This window comes from Typopeltis vanoorti, chromosome 6 (genome assembly GCF_054136105.1).
Source record: "Typopeltis vanoorti isolate ZY-2024b chromosome 6, IOZ_Tvanoo_1.0, whole genome shotgun sequence".
In the NCBI taxonomy this organism is placed as follows: Eukaryota; Metazoa; Arthropoda; class Arachnida; order Uropygi; family Thelyphonidae; genus Typopeltis; species Typopeltis vanoorti.
In genome coordinates, this window is record NC_143554.1 from 49,027,906 (window position 1) to 49,046,347 (window position 18,442).

Sequence of the window (18,442 nt, forward strand, 5' to 3'; positions counted from 1 at the left end):
ATTAGTAATAATGTAAACTTAATCATTTAATACTTCGTAGTAACCTGAACACATCTTGAGGGTGCATATCAAGAAATTGATGGTGAAGTGGAAACGTGTAAAACAGCATGCAGTCATTGAATTTTTGAAACATGAAAATGTGACTGTTATTGAAAAATTCATTATTGACTACAAGGTTTTCATGGTGAAGCAACTGTAGATCAGAGAATATCGTTTGGCAAGAAGAGCAAGAAACAGCGATGGCGGAATTATCTTGTCTTTCGGGACAGCAAAGGTGCCTCAGTACTATGATGAAAGGGACGGCGAATTACTGTTGCTTGAGAAAACTGTAAACACATTTGATTAGTGGTTTCAATTTTCTCGAGCAACAGTAATTCGCCGTCCCTTTCATCATAGTACTGAGGTACCTTTGCTGTCCCGAAAGACAAGATAATTCCGCCATCGCTGTTTCTTGCTAAACGATATTCTCTGATCTACAGTTGCTTCACCATGAAAACCTTGTAGTCAATAATGAATTTTTCAATAACAGTCACATTTTCATGTTTCAAAAATTCAATGACTGCATGCTGTTTTACACGTTTCCACTTCACCATCAATTTCTTGATATGCACCCTCAAGATGTGTTCAGGTTACTACGAAGTACTAAATGATTAAGTTTACATTATTACTAATCTTCTACCACCAATTGTCCTCCAAATTAGTTTATCATTTGCCATCACTCTACTATCGCTATATCCAATATTTCAGTCGTCACACTTATTACCTAATCAATCCACCTAGATCTTGGCCTTCTTCTTGTTCTTTTCCCGCTTTCTTATCCTCAAACACCTGTTTTGCTTAACCTTTCCTCTCCCATTCTGTTTAAGTGACCATGCCATCATAGATTGGTTCTTGTGACATTCTAATTCGAGGCCGTACATGAGCAAATCACTTCAGTCTATCTAAGAGATTGGATTTGAGGTTGTGGAACATTTCCCTTCAGCCTGGACTTGGCTATATCCGATTCCAGGTTATTTCCTAAACTGAAGATATCTCAAGGGCATCCATTTTGAAAATGGAGAATAGATTCGAGTAATGTTGACATAAAGGCTCCTAAAATAACGTTAAGAGTTTTACTACACCTATGAAAATCTTACTAGCTGAGTATTGATGTATTGAAATCAAGGGAGATTTTGTTGAGAAATAGTGTACGAAAATGAAGGTAGACTTCAATTATTATTTTCCCCCAAATCTGACGTTCTCTCTTCTGGGTATCAAACTATTACAATGTCGGCACTTTCAGAACACGCTCGTATATTAATATCTTGAATTTTTAATATAAAATTAAAACAGAAAAGATCAATACCATTCTTATTAATAAAGTATCGTTATTATTATATCATATAGTAACGTATTATATTAATACATTAATAATTTCTAATAACTTTTTAATATCACTACTTTATCATGCTTTATTGGTCAACAGAGAATGTGCACTAGATACTGTAGTTTCATCATGAGCTCCAATGTAAATTACTTATTCATTTTTCTCCCATGAGTAATAACAAATACGTGCTACGTTTCATTTATCTACTGAATTGCGGAATTAATTACAATTAACTCATGCAAGTATGCATCTTTCTTGTTTATTAAAAATATTAATTCTCGTTCCTTTATTAGACTCATAATCCATTTTCTTTTATGTCGGAGTGCACTGTTTTAAACTAAGTAGATCATGTTCTTAATAGAATATCTTTTAACTACCAATAGGATAACTTTAACTTTAACTACCAATAGGATAACTTTAACTTTAACTACCAATAGGATAACGTAAGTTATAAAAAGCAAATGGACATTAAAGCCAACATTATTTCAAAGCCAAATACAGAAACTATAAGAGTTTCGTATGAAATTTGACTAGAGAGCTAATGAGAATACACTTGCCGGCATTTACGAGTTGCCCTAGCCGGACCTTATAGGTGATACGATCGCTATGCCCAAGCGTCCATATCACCCACTGTCCATTTTGATAAGGTTTCACTGGCCTGACAGCTGTTTCAAACTGGTTGGTTTTCCTCAGACCAGGCAGATACTTAAGTAAAGCCTGCTCTAAAAATTAGGCGAAAGCCCGGACCATTCCCTACGAGTGACCGAAAGATCATCCAACTCAGAGTTGGTTCCACTCAGTGACTGACTCATCCTACCATTGAGCAGAACCGCTCATATTCCGGGGAAAAGCATCCACCGACATGGTCCCCACGTGCCACGCCGAAAAACATTTTCCCCCGGAGACTCAAAATGCTTTCTCAAGGCAAATCCCTTGAAATCTTAAGCCCCCCCCCCCGCTGGGAGCTAGATTCAGAATAAACCTTAACCCTGCGGAGGTCGCGGTCGAAAAAACTGCAATGTAGATCGCATGTATCTGAGAGATACCTTCATTACTAGTATGTACTAAAATGCGATAAAACTTAAAAAAATAAAAAACATTGAACAAAGAAACAAAGGAGAAAAAAAAAAACTAAACCAATACTATACTGCCATCGGAGTTCGCGGCATCTTTCAGATACAATTTACTGTCAAATATCACTTTCGACTCTTATCATGCTCATCATCGGACTCGAGTAACATTCGCTGAATCTCATCAACATCTGATGGATTAACCAATCGATATATTTTTTTTCCCGACCATTTTCAATGGTAAATAAAAAAAAAAAATTAAAAAAAAAACTAAACCAATACTATATGACATCGGAGGTCGCAGTATCTCTGAGATACAATTTACTGTCAAATATCACAAACCTTTACATAACGTGTTAAACCAAACTGACAGCAAAAAAACAGTGCAGAATATCACTCATAACGTTCGCACGCGCAGCTAGTCATGACCTCCAAGCTATATATTGGATATGTGTAAGAATATATATATATTAAACAATTTGCATGTATCTGTCAGGTCAGCGCGACCTCCGCAGGGTTAAGAGAGCAAAAACTCTTAAGGAACTTGAAAAGTCGGAGAGGTGTATTTTCGGTAAGCGAACTTTTGGTCGGTGCGCAAAAGTATTTATTAAAATAAGGGGCGAAAAAGTTTCACTTCGGCGATGCACAAATTATAAAATCCAAGTGGATATTAAATCCAGCATTATTTCAAAACCGAATACAGAAACTATAAAATTATATATCCTATATTATATATATAGGATAACATAAGAATTTATAAGTCTAGACTTTAAAAAAATATGACAATGAATATGGACTTACCCTTCACTTTGGTCTATGAAATCGGTGAACAGAAATTGTTATAAAAATGCACATTTACTAACAAAGCATGAGGGGAAAATAGACTGATATGTATTTGCAATGTACTTACCAGAATTTGATACTACAACAGAAACCTGTAAAGTGTCACTGGAAGGTAAAATTCCAATTAAAGGCACACTAGTATATCTCGACGTAGATTCACCAGCGACTGTCCATTTGTATAAAAATCCCTCCGTTCCGTCGGGAACATTACCTAAAACATAGGGAATATAATTAACAAAGTATTCCAAATATTAAATCTGATGTTTTTAATAATGCACATAAAACAAATGCTCCTAGTGAATTTTGGAGTATAACACAAACAATCAACGGTGTATATAATATAGCAGTTATGCTTAAGTCTAATCGTTAATTTTTTTTTTTTTTATCAAACAAGGAATCAAATATTATCGGAAAGCAAATCACTCAACTTATTAATTTTTAACATTAATTATATCATATTGTCCTAATTATAATAATTTTAATAACATAACAAAATGTACACTATAGCCATGTAATATCTTTGAAATATAATAAACTATTGTTAAAGCATCAACATGCATTAATCAATATTGCTATCTCGTTAAACGATCAAATGCTGCGAATTTCTCTAAAGCAGTTTTTATCCCGTTAAAAACAAAAGCTTGTTGGAATTGTAAGGTGGGGGAACTTTGCCTTTAGAAAATTCGAATACTTAACCTAATAATAATAATAGTACCATGGTTTACAGTGATTTCTTCTGCATTTATGCATTTAAATCGCTCTATGATTTTATATAAGACAGAATCATTATCCTAAATTATCGAAAGCCACAGCAGTTAATTATTTGCCGATGTAAGCATACTATTCGCAGGCTACATTACACAGTTATTGTACATGTGATCTATAAATAAATGCAGATGTAAATAAACAAAAATTTAAATGACATCTTTACTTTCCCAACTGTAATCACTTATAGCTTAAGACTTACTTTATAGGACTTAAATATTTATATACAATATCACCACCACATAGGTGGAAGCACACATCGGTATTCGTAGAAAATTTCATGCATTTTTTGGGAGGAAGAATCTAGCCGTGGCTACAGTCTGGCCAAAGGCTTAATAAAAGTTTGCGAATGGTTGTGTTTCTACACAGCTAATATTTCTTAGGTTCCTTATGGACAAAAAAAATATATATATAATGGTAAGTATCATAAAACAATGATATAGGATTTATAATATCAAACATACATCCAAAATTCATTAGTGAAAGCAAACTTTGAACATGCCAATCTTGCTCAAACCCTGGTTACAACATTTTTTTCATTCTGTACTGATTTCTGACACAAAGTACGCCTGTACATTGTGTTACAAATCTTACCATTCAGCCACTGAACACAGAACCATATATCCATTACGAGACATGAGTTTTATACCAAACTGGATATTAGAATGCAGTTGTTTTTTGCTGTTTTTTCTCCATGAGGAAGTGCCGTCCGATTCATAATATTATTATTAAAATGTATTTGATGACACTTGAGAATAAGCGGTCCAGAATAATTGCTTTTGAAGTAAATGGTATCTATGATGGATTACGTTAGCTCGGATGTTTTATATAATATTACCATCATACAAATCTAAAATCATACACACACATGATCCCAGCATATTAATTGTGTTTTGTTATATCACTAAACATTTTTTTTTAATGATCAGAGCATATTTATTAGAGATCTTTATTTATATTGATTGACAATTTTTTTTAGTATTCAACATATATTTCTAAAAATTCGCACATTTAATAACACTAAAGTATTATGTAAATTCAAAACAATATTTTTAAAACGACGAAAGCACCACAGAGTAAGTGACTACTCTTTTTTTTTGCCTGTTGACTCATGTCAATATCATATCGGGAAAAAAAAAATAATACAACAAACGGTTCTGGTTTGCTGTAATATCAGCCAAAGACCCAAATAAAAGAAGTTTTCCGATGGGATTGTAACCCCAAGGATAAAAATTCAAAATATTTTCTTATAAAATTATAAAAGTTATATTCAAAAGACTTTCGAGTATACATAAAAATGAAGAATCGAACAGCTGTCAACATTCAAATAAATAAAGAAATAAAAGTTTACCGTTTGCTAGTCGATGCCGAGTACATACTAGATTTCTGCTTTAGAGCACCGATTTACTTAATACTCATAGCACAATAGGTAAAATGCGCAGAAGGTGCAAAGTTAGCTGGAAGAGGTTCACACAGGTATTGTGCGTCACGAATAAAAGATGCCACTTACAGGCTTTACAGGCTTTGTGTAGAGAAAGGTTCACCTGTCAGCTGCACGTATATTCGCCGTGTGAGGCACGTTAGCAGGTGTGGAGAGCACGTTCTGGGATGTTTCCATTAGCTAACAATAGTCCGTGCAGTCGAGTGATGCACGGAAGGCACCTGTTTTCCGGAAGAGCTACCACATAATTGACCAGGTCACCCGGTAAACAAATATCATCTCGACTTCTTAAGAATGCTTTTGCATGACTGAATCAACGTGGGAACTTCTGTTAAGTTCGGTGTCGATTGGATCTTCTGTTTATTGCATAAAGTGAGGGACGGACATAAACAGGCTATGAGAAACAGGTTCTACTTTTTTTTTTCTTGCCCCTTGAGACGCATAATAATGCATTATGATTTTTCACATCAGTTATTTGCCTGTTTGTAAGCGTGAATACTGAACTTCCGGACACAGAGATTTATTTTCTATACAGTATACAACAAAAAGCTTAATAATAACGTAAATAAGGATATTCATTTAAAAAAATCAAGGAAGTACTATTTTTTTTCACATTTGTAAATACCGTCTACATGTAAATGGATGTCAGACAGCCAATCGCATTTTTGCATGTTAGCCAAACAAATTATGACAAAAAAATAAAAATAAAATAAAGATCCTTTTCTTAGTTTCTAACCACCGAATTTTCACACTGCTAAACAATATCCTTGATATTTAAGCCATTCGGAAGCATCTTGCATGCACATTTCTCGTTCTTTATTTTCATCCATTCTAGAAATCTCTACCACTACTTCATTTTGCAGCACACAATAGACATCTCAATTCCACAAAGTTTCAAGTATCCATGACCTTTAAACACTCTTATTACTGGTTTTAATAACAGTAATAAGAGCAAAGTAACAGTTATTATGGTTATTAAAATGACAATGATGGTCCATTTGCTTTCGTCGGGATAGTCACTTGAAAGAGAAACGGGCTGAGCGCGGGTCAGGGATGCCAGTTTAACACCCATAAAAGAGTAGTTTGCCATTAAAGTAAAAGTTGCGACATAAACTTACCCAAACTGCCCACCCAATTCAGCGAGGTATTTTAATTATGAAATGAACTACAATCCTACTAAACCAACATTATCGCAGTTCTAAGACGTGCTCATAGATGTAAAAAAATAAAATAAAATAAAAATAAATAAATAAAGCAATGTTAAGTTTCCTGACAACGGGGAAGTTTTCGCATTAAAATATAAATAAAATGCATAAAGCACATTAAACTTAAATTCTACTATTAAGTTATCAGGCATTATATAAAAAGAAATACTGTGAAAAATAAGCAAAAAAAGTTTCAGTCGGATATATTAAACGATGCAGAAGGATGGAGAATATATAAATGTACTTCATTTGCAATAATTTCTTGACTTAAGAAGTCAAAATTAGAACGATCCACTCAAAACATAACAATATATTTTATTTACTTAAAACATCGCATGCTATTTAGAATTTTCAGAACTTGTGGTTCATGTTACTCCTATTAAGTTCCATCTGTGTGCTTAAAATACTTTTTTTAAAAAAAAACATACAAAATAACAAACCAAACATTAACTCATTTTTTTCAGAATCCAAATTAAGCAAATAGAAAACAACATAGGATGAAAAGCCAAACGGCTATTTTTTCTGGCGAAGTTAATTAAATTAAGGGGATAAAAATCCCTTATTGTTTTTCAGCCAGTATGAGAAACTCTAAGATCGAGAACTACGATCTAAGAGTTTCATGCTGAAGAACTATCGGCGAATCCAAGCGTAAGTGACCACCTGGTAGTACAACACCAAGGCAACTCGAAGCAAAGGTGGAGCAAGATCCCTCACTATCCTTGATATTTTCTCAATGTAAAACACAGCTCCTAGGAGATGTAACACTGTCATTACATTATGAGGAGAGGTCACTACCCAGACCTGTTTCAACCTTATGTATAGGTGAAGCAGGCTCTAAAAATAAGACGATCCCGTAAGATCGTCAAACTCAGCGTTGTTCCACTCAATGACAGGTTCACCCTGTGACCGAGAAGAACTTCTCAGCATTGGCTCTACCCAGTGTCAGGCTCACCCCCACCACCAAGCAGAGTCATAATCTCAGTGGTGGCCCCACTCAGAGACAGGCAAAAACCTACTTCCAAGCGGAGCCTCTGAAAGCCAGATCCGCCCCGCACCAGTTTCCACTCTCATTGGGATCTCATCAGTGAGTAGGTAGACCTGGATGATATCAAAGTTTAAGTGAAAAGAACATACATCCTTCACTATACGAATGCCATAAAGGTGTCCCCATATATTATAACTAAGATGAAAAGCCAAACGGCTATTTTTTCCGGCGAAGTTAATTAAATTAAGGGGATAAAAATCCCTTATTGTTTTTAGCCAGATTTTTATCCCCTTAATTTAATTAACTTCGACAGAAAAAAATAGCCGTTTGGCTTTTCATCTTAGTTATAATATATGGGCACACCTTTATGGCATTCATATAGTGAAGGTATGTATGTTCTTTTCACTTAAACTTTGATATCATCCAGATCTACCTACTCACTGATGACACCTCAAAAAAAGGTTGAAACCGGTCTGGGTAGTGACATAATGTAATGACAATATTACATATTCTAGAGCTGTGTTTTTACATTATGAGAAAATATCAAGGATAGTGAGAGACCGTGCTCCACCTTTGCTTCAAGTTGCCTTGGTGTTGTACTACCAGGTGGTCACTTACGCTTGGATTCGCCGATAGTTCTTCGGCACGAAACTCTTAGATCGTAGTTTAGATCTTAGAGTTTCTCATACTGGCTGAAAAACAATAAGGGATTTTTATCCCCTTAATTTAGAAAACAACAAATTTTATTACCGCAATGTCGTCAAATGTTTTCCGTGACAAACCCGGTTATATTGTTTACGTTGGATTCACAGTTAGATCGCTATGGTCCCGAATAATGCTTGAAATTGCAGCTTTCCAATTCTCGATAACTAAAATAAAACCATTAAAAGGGGGGTGGGGGGAAATCAAAAGAATAAATGTTTCAAATCCCAAATTGCATCTCACTCTATACAACTGAACCATGTACCAAGAAATGAAAAAGTATTCATGCTTGATATCCGAAATCTATTTTATATATATTTACCTATATATATAAAATGATAAGCCTTTTTACCTATATACATAAAATGATAAGCCTTTTTACCTATATATAAAAAATGATAAGCCTTTTTATGTCACGTTTGTATGTCACATCTGTATATCACGGTCATCTGTATGTCATTTTGAAACTCAGGGGCTACCCTGAGTGTCGAGTCTTCAAAATTCGAGTCAGCAGAATTCAAGGAGAACCGGCCTACCAATCCGGAACTCGGGGTGGTTGGGCGCCGTAGGCGCCAGGGGGACGGAGCACCCCTTTTGAAGACTCGACACTCAGGGGCTATCCCAGGCGCCAGTGGGGGAACCCCCTGTCCAGTCTTCAAATTTGAGTCCTCGGAATTCAAGGAGAACCGGCCTACCAGTCCGGAACACGGGGTGGTTGGGCGCCGTAAGCGCCAGGAGGGGACGTAGCCCCCCCTAGTAACGAAATAAAATACGTATATCAAAAATTCTGGCACTTAGAAACAATCCAAAGTCTATAAACATCCACTGATGCTACATTATGTCAACCTAATTGGCAATTAAATCATAATATTTAATCCTAAATGTAAAACCAATCAGAATGAACACATACGTGCACCGATACATCTATATAGGGAACACTGTCATCCACATTCTCGCTCATTTCCATAATTCACTATTTCTTTCTTCTGAGTGCGACTGCTTGCTCGAAACAGCCGACACACGAAGGGGAAAAAAAAGAATAACTATTTGGAGTACTTCACGGGGGGGGGGGGGGGAAGAAAAACTTACACATAATACTGAACAACAAATTTAAAACTGTTTACATCCTTTACGTGGCATTTTTTTTTTATAAATGTGTATGCGCTGAATTCAAATGATATCAGAATTTCTTGTGTATGTGTGTGTGCAAAATATGCATGCATACATACACATGCATAACACTTTAATAAAAAAAAATAAACATAATTATTGCAAATAGAATGTGCTCATAAGGGTTTCGCTTATGAGCATATTTCGAGATTCCTTGATCCAAAACGTAACCAGTATACTGAAGTCCATGCAAGGAAATCTTTAGCAGTATCCATCGCTTCTGTATCCAAGTAAGCATTCATGAAAGCCACACTTATACGGAAGCGAAAGAGTTTTTACCTACCAGAAACGGAGTTTCCGGTAGGACCTATAGTAATACTCATAAACTGGTTTAAGGAATTGGTGTCGTACCTACACTCATATGAATCTCATGGCCAAATATGTCATAATGATTAATTAATTGCTTTGTGTCCAAGTCTGTCCAACAAGATTCTTTCTGAGATCTACTAGAAGTTTATTCGAAAAACAATCTTTCTAACTTGGAACAAAATTCTGTCTGGTATCCAGTCAAACTTTATAAAAATAATCACTTTCATTATATTATAAAAGTGTTATTATTATTAATTAGTAAAGTATAGTATAAAATTATAATTACTTTAATGCAATTTCTTAAAAATCCGATAGTAATAGATTAAAAAATAATAACCACGTATTTGTAAAAAGCGTACCAAAATACATAATTAACAGAATTCGTGCAAGTATGTTTTTATCGATGTCATCTTTAATAATATCGCCATGTCATTTTTTTTTTATTACGAATTATTTTAAGAAACTATTTGTGTCTTATATCTTAATGTACCAAAGAATTATTAGTACTTGTTGAAAGATAATTAAAGTGAATGATTATCTTTGGTTGCTGTTTAGAGTTTCACACATTCACCGGAACTCGGATTACATGATTTCTTTTCATATGGAATATGTTTCGGCATTCATCGAGGATTTTTACAAATGACTTAAGGTTGTCGAAGAATGAAATGAAAAAACATCATATTTAATCCCTTGTAATAATTTGCAAGCGATTAAATCTCGTAACTAGATAAATACGAGAAAAAAAGTGATAGTCGTATATTACCTGTAACCCCCCCCCCCCTCAAATATGTATGTCGCGTTGATACACATAAATATGTATACGTTTATAAGTTACTATTATTTTAAAAAAGCGATAAAGAATACATAAAATTGAACAGGGTGCTTTCTTTAGTAGATCCTGGTTTTTCCCTTTCAGTCATTTTCGACCGTAGGTGACTTTGTAGGCATTACCCACAAATTATTTTCCTGGTGCGATTTTTACAGGGTAGTTCACCATTGCTTTCCCCAACCTCCCAATTTTATCCGGGATCCGGACTGGCATATGGCTGGGACGTATTCATGACTGTAATCCAGGTGTGTTCACGGGGCCGTTTTGCCTGTTCTGGAGGACGAAAAAAACCCTACTTCCATATGAGACCGGCTAATCACCTTTAGTCGAAAGAGACCAGATAAAGTTTCCTCACCTCACTGACGGAAATCGAACCCCAGGTCTTTCCGGCCACAGTGCTTCATCTGCACTGACTCAGCTACGGAGGCTCTCTTTAGACAACAGACATAAATTATACATTTCCCAAATCACATAAATATAAATACATAAACATTATATCTACTTAGAGCAAGAAATATTCAATATCATACCTTTTATTAATAATAAATAAAAACAACCCAAACAAATACAAAATACTGATCAATGAATATTTATTTTTCTAAGAAATATAAAAAAAAGAAAATTAATTCAAAAATTTTACAAATTATTAGAGCATGATTGTATTCAAGGATCTGGTCTGATGAGTGAAATTTCAATAATACTATTCAACTAATCTTTGTTTTAGTTTGCTCAAAAACAAAATGACCGTTGTATAGTGGTTAACTATTTTCTGTAATAAGTTACACTTTTCTACTTCCCTGTATATGCACCACAAATAAAACTCATATCATGATGAGCCATAGGTATTTGCACACCTCACAATAAGGCTTATTTAAACCACTAGAGTAAACATATTATAACAATATCGAATGCCATCGTGCAGTGTATTAATATATTAAAATCTTATATCAATTTAAAACGTCCTCCTTTAATGATAATTACAGAAAGGGTTTCACATATGGACAACAGGCCGAATGTAGCTAGGAGGAGTAAGCCGAAAGGCACAAATGGTGCATTGGGCTCTCTCTCTCCTTCCAAATATAGAATTTGACATTTAGCGCGTCTGCGTCACGACGACACTAATCGTCTGACAAAATTTAATCTCATTTGGAATACATGCACGCTTTCATACTTTTTACGTCAGCTTCCGACCTAATACTAGTGTATGTGTGTGTGTGTACAATAGTTTCGGCATTCATGTCTAGCTCTTTAATAGTTCCTGCAGATCAAACCTCCAAGGAATGGATTTATTACTCATGCTTTTAATAACCAGAAAAAAAAAAGATTAAGTTTTGTAACTGAACAAAGAACACACACGCAATAAAACACACAGTATGTGTAATACATAAAAAAAGTGTGATCACATAACATCACTTTATGTGCAAAATGAGAGGAAAGTAAATGACCACCGAAGTTGCCTACAGTAAAACCACCTCCAGAAAAAGAACAGTCAATGAAGGCGGTTAACGACACACTCATGCATCAAATTTGCAGTCGCACTGTAATTCCATTACCTAGTCGCAGACATTTGCTGGTGAAACAACTGCAGAAAAGCAATTAAATCTATTTTTAGGCGTGTCGCGAACGTCAGTTTATTACTTGGTTCTTGGGATGAGTTATATTAATCAACTAACACATGACGTGCAGAAACTCACTGATAAATCTAAACCGACTCAACCACAGTTACTTCACTATATCAGATAATAGTTCCTATATAACTAAGAAATTCAAAAAGACTTGGAATCCGCACTATTAAGGATTAATAAAATCACCTTGATTTGTGATAGCAAACACTACGTTTACACATATACATGAAGAGTACAAGCTCACGAAAGAAACTAAGCACAATTCAGAGAGTTCATCGATCATTACAAAAATAACAAACAGCAGAAGAAACTATTAATGCCTGTGTTTGTCATTAAACTCTAGCCCTGTTATGTTTCTAAGATATGCCATCTATAATGATGCACTAGTCATAAAGGTAATCACAATAAATAGTGTACTTAAAACATACACAATGCAACACGTTTTTGTCGATGCGTGAAGAAAGAGAAAAGTCTTATCCGAGAATTAGGGATGATTAATAAAGAAAAACTAGCAGAGTGAAGTCGCAATAAAAAATATTATGCATGATCAGAAATGCCACAGACAGGAAACAGTCAAGGGATGTATCACAAAATGGCACCAAAGAAAATTGGAGAATTATTTTAAGTCTTAGTGAGGTCACAAAATATTAAAAAGATTGAAGTCATTTATGACTTGAAAATGACTTATACTCCAAGAAATGAATGTGAAGAACAACATTTATAACTATTTTTCTTTCTTTCGTAATATTCTGATTTTTCATGAATAAATATTATGAAAATTCTCGTTGAGAAAAAAGAAGTTTGTATATTCCAAAGTCACAATCAAAAGTGTACAAAAAACATTACTAAAATTTTCATGCCGAAGGGATACTGTGAAGTTATGCATATATCAGCGGATATTATGTCACTTCTCAACTTGGAAAACCAAATGTCTAAGGTCCGTTCGTCGTATCCTCTGCTAAACCAAATTTAAGATTTGGAAGGTTTCGGCGGTTGTTTTTGCCAATATGAAGCTAAAACTCGGAAGCTGACGTATAGCCTGACTGTTTGAAAATCGCGGTCAAATTTTCTTCCATTCAATACATACCCGAATTTTGAAAAGAAAAAAAAAGTTGCAGATCTGGGAAGTAGTAGTATTATTCATATGCAAGCTACTACTATGAAATAAACTCCAAATAACTGAGCAGATTCTTTCTATTTATAGTAAACTACTGTTCAGAGTCCTGAAAATGTTTAATGACATCTTGTTTTCCAGTTTTAAAATTTAACAGGAACAGGATAACAAGAATAAAGTTCGCATTTGTTCTATTAGAAATTTTGTTATGTTTTGTTACAAATCACCAACCGAAATGTGTGAAAACTTTGATACACATAAATACACAGCACGCGCGTGCGCAAAGCATATTTCCATTAAGCCATCAGTATAAAATTCACTTGAGGTTTCTTTAAAATGAATTTCAGAAATCTCGATTTCTTGAGCCTAAAGAAAGATGACTCCCAGACGCCATGAATCCATAGGAACCACAAGTCATAAAGTTCTCATCTTCACCCACTTTACAATCTTGACTATTTTCAAATAAATAATACTAAGGCAACAGGATCGAGAATAAAGCCTACAAAAATTAATGTAGTTCTTGATGCGAACACCAGAATATCAAAATAAAAAGCAAATTCTTGAAAAAAAAGGTATATATAAGGATTTCGTGAGGTGTAGTAATGAAAATAATTATGTTTGTTTTTTTAATTATATTTTTAAAACATTTCAGAACAGTTTTGAAAACCACAAATTTAATTGCACTTATCTGTAATAACAGCTAGACAAATAGATACGTAGTTATCATCTAATGCCAAAAATCGACTACAAAATACATGTACAAGTATGTGCATCAAAAATGGATGCCCATAACTATGAATAACATTTTCTCATTCTCAAGAACTACATGACACAAATAAAAACTGTTTTTACTAGTCTTTGATTTGATTTCAAATTTAATTATCAAAAAATTAAATTATTTTGATAATTAAATTAAAAAAATTAATTATTAGAAAATATCACGATCACGATATCGTCATACTTCTGTTTCCAGTTATCTGTTCGGGAGTGCTTCGTATCTTATCCATACTTCTTCATAAATACAAATCCCAATGAAATATTTTCTAAGAGCTAATTACTGTTAATCCACCTTATATATACATCCGTAGTTCAAAATACCCCATTAATTAGCAATTTTCAGAAACATTTGTTTCGAAAACATGAATCTTATTGGAATTACCTAAACATTAAAATAATTCTAAGGAGATCGTCTTCAGCCAGCTTTAAATGCTATCGAATTCTCGAACTTACAACGCTAACAACGAACTTACAAATTGATTTTAGCTTTAATCTTGACTTGTGCATGTTGCTGCAGAGAGTGCTTATTTTCAGCTGATATCAAAAGATTAATATTGTTAGATATACCATAAAGCATCTGTTTTTAAGTAGTAAGTTACCAACGCTCATTTTGATCGGGTCAAAATCTTTAAAGGTGTAAAGAAGTCCTATTCGTTTCTACTTTCCTTCCATTATGGTCTCTACCAACCTTCCTTCTAACACTGGCTTGCTTTTTTGTTGTTGTTAATCACTCTGCGATCTGCAAGCTCTTATGTGTCATATTTACTGCAATCACTTTATTATTAATGAATGGCTCAGCATACATGAACACGCGCGCGCGCGCACACACACACACACACACACACACACACACACAAGGCTCCTTTCAAAATGGAGGAAAACGGCTCTCATTTTTATCATAATAGTTATTAGAAATTTTAACAAATGTACTTTTACTCTTCGAAAACTGACAAAAATGATTCCAAGTGACGAAAACGAATAATACCATCTTCATTCATTTTTCTATGGGGAGTAGGAACTGTCACCGCTGTTCAGAATAATCATCACATAATTAGTTATAGAACGAAGTGTGGCGTTATCACCTGTTTTTTTAAATAAAAACTCAAACCTCTTATCTCTATAATGTCATGTATATCAGATCATGTTGTTTCATATCCATACAATTATTTTCTTCTTAGAAGTGACTGGGGAAATTTCAAATTTCCATAATATCGCATATCAGCTGTCGTTAATGCCGATCGGAAATGACACAATAATTGTGATAATGCCTTCTTTTCTAGTCACATTTAAGAAAATGTGATTTTGATTTGTTACTCTGTCATCTTCAAGAGCAGAAGTGCTCTGAGTTCTTAAGTTAGGAAAAAATATCTTAGTCTACATTTTATAAAAATGAGCAAAAATAACATTAGAAAAAAATTTGAAAAAAAAAAGGTTTTAACATACAATATTTAAATTTGCTAAAATTAATGCAAAGGCGTTCATCTTTCTCTGTCAACTAGTAAATGATGTTAAAAGAGGGCGAATTTAAAATTTTCTCCATCCCTCTCCAACACCACACTTTTAAGTGAACAATGACAATTCTATAAAAAAAATTTGAGTTTTTCATCCTGCAAAACAGGCCAGAAGAATAAGTGCAAATAGCACATAATGCACTTCCTCACACACAGCCTTAATTTCTTTCATATTTCATATGTAATTCATAGTCCGCGCGGTTAGCCTAGTGGCTGCTATGCGCTTTGCAACCATATGCCTGCGAAGGAGTGTCCTAGGTTCGATTCCCGTCGACGACGTGCGGAGCTAAAGGATCTTCCTCAGCCAAAGCCAAGTTGGCCGGTCTTGGGCGTGGACAGCATGGTTCCCTCACAGAAACAGGTTCCCGTGAATACACAGGCTACAGTCATAGGATATAGTACAGCAAGGAAGACAACTTGAAACCACCTTGCTCATAATCATTTTATTAGATAGTGGCGTATATAGCTGCCCCTAAACAGCCGAAAGGCTATAACCTCAACAACATGTAATTCATAACACCCCACAACAGTACAGTTGGTAATAGCATATAAGTGAAAACGAAAAATACTAGAAAATCCATTTTGCATTCCACGCACATTACACGTATTTATACACAAATATACGTCTTACTTTTGGATTATTAATAAATTGTACAAAATGGGACCGTGAGTGGGATGAAATTTATTCTACATTTTGGCTCCAACACGTTTCATTGATAATGAAGGTTTATTTTCTTGATCCTGAGAATAAGTAATAATATTTTTGGTTTACAGATCAAGTGTTGATCAATTTTATTAACTTAACCAACTAGTTTCGCCAAACTTTAACTGTTGGCGTCTTCAAGGCACTTACACATATAGGCTGAAACAATCTCACAATTATGTTTAACTATAAAACTGACAAGAATAACTGTAAAAAACTGAATAATTACAAATAAAATAGCATCGAACGTGCGTGAAACACGTATCACGTGTACAAGATTAGCTAGATGTTGCTAAGGAACTTTCTGTAGTTTGTATTAAAGTTCATTTCTTTTGTTTTTAAAGATTTGATTAGGGTTTTCCATATGTCTGGGAGTATTAGAAGCAGCCACAGTCGCTCGTTCAACTGTCAACCTTAACAGAAATCAAGGCCTAATACTCCCAGAGATATGGAAAACCCTAATCAAATCTTTAGAAACAAAAGAAATGAACTTTAATACAAACTACAGAAAGTTCCTTAGCAACAGCTAGCTAATCTTGTACACGCGATACTATTTTATTTGTAATTATTCTAGTCAGTTTTTTACAGTTATTCTTGTCAGTTTTATAGTTACACATAATTGTGAGATTGTTTCAGCCTATATGTGTAAGTGCCCTGAAGACGCCAACAGTTAAAGTTTGGCGAAACTAGTGGGTTAAGTTAAAACAATTGATCAACACTTGATCTGTAAACCAAAAATATTATTACTAACGTTTCATTGAATTATATCCACATATTTTCTTGTGTGTAGGTAATATAGCTCTGTCACTTTGCTTTTCATGATATGTATACATTTGCTGTATATTTAGAATCTAGGTAATTCAGGGTGATCGTCACTAGATTGTGCTTTACGGTTACACAATTTGTTTCCGTATTTTTCTATTTTTGTGATATTAGAATACCATTTAGGTTTGTAGCATTAGTGTCAGTCAAGACAATGATAGAATACAACATTTGGGAAACTTACATTGTTTCTAATTCAGCCAATAGATTTCGATATTCCTGATCTGAGCTAAGCTGAAAAACATGAAACTCAATGTCAGCTTATTATCATCCATAATCCTATAAATTTTCTTTGTTTGCACGTATTAATCTGTTCTTATTTATTCATACCTTTAACGTGAATGCAACAGTTCGTTCTTAAAAATCACATATTTAGTCTTACTTAGATTTATAATCATGCTGTAATCACAAGTAACTACCTGTGGATCTGCGTTTGTTTCTTCAACCTGCACTCTCTAATTTTTGTGAAAAATTCGACATTGATATTACATGCGTACAATAATCGGTCAAACCTTCTGGAAAATTAACACATAATAAAAACACAACTGGTATAAGGACAAGCGCATAGGGTAAACACCATTATATAGGATAGGTTATTTATGTTGGGATATTACCAATCTGAACTACTATTTTTCTACGTATCAGACAACTTTTCAGCCAGTTATTTTATCTTTCAATGCAAACTATAAGACGTTTTCCAAGAACAAACACAGTTGACGAACTCAAATGATTGGGCAAATTGAGATACATAGCTAAATCATAATAAGTTTCAAGGCTATTTATTATATTTACCTATGATGACAGTCTGTGTGGTTTATCTTGTGAAAAATGTGTACAGTTCAGAGGAAGTTGGTATTCTTTTTTGTAACAAATTTTCGTATTCTTCTGTAAATTAATTTCTCAACGACTTGAAAAAGTTTTGAAAAGTTACGAGCTCGGCGTCTAACTCATTTCTTGTAAGCATCAGTGGCACTATTTTTTAAGTACTAGTCTAACCGGAAAGATTTCTATATCAATGCCAGTAAAGAACAGTGAGCGAATGCTTAATTTCTTCCTCTGCTGTCTCATTTACAACGATGGAAATGTCATCTATGCGACAGGTTAAATTACCTTTCAGAGAAGTTATGGTGCTGTTCAAGTTTCAAGTTCCAGGCTACACTACTTGATGACTGTTACTTGAATAGCGTTCGTAAGTACACCGTCAA

At 34.2% G+C, this 18,442-nt stretch overlaps 1 protein-coding gene across 1 annotated transcript in view; it reads right to left on the bottom strand.

The window, feature by feature from the left end:
* The window catches only part of LOC150105440 (uncharacterized), a 763,287-nt gene that overhangs the window by 190,242 nt on the left and 554,603 nt on the right, over positions 1 to 18,442 (bottom strand). Inside the window, exon 9 of the mRNA XM_090394153.1 lies at positions 3,347 to 3,490. Within this exon, the coding sequence (XP_090250279.1) occupies positions 3,347 to 3,490 (144 nt within the window). The remainder of the gene's footprint in view (positions 1 to 3,346; positions 3,491 to 18,442) is intronic.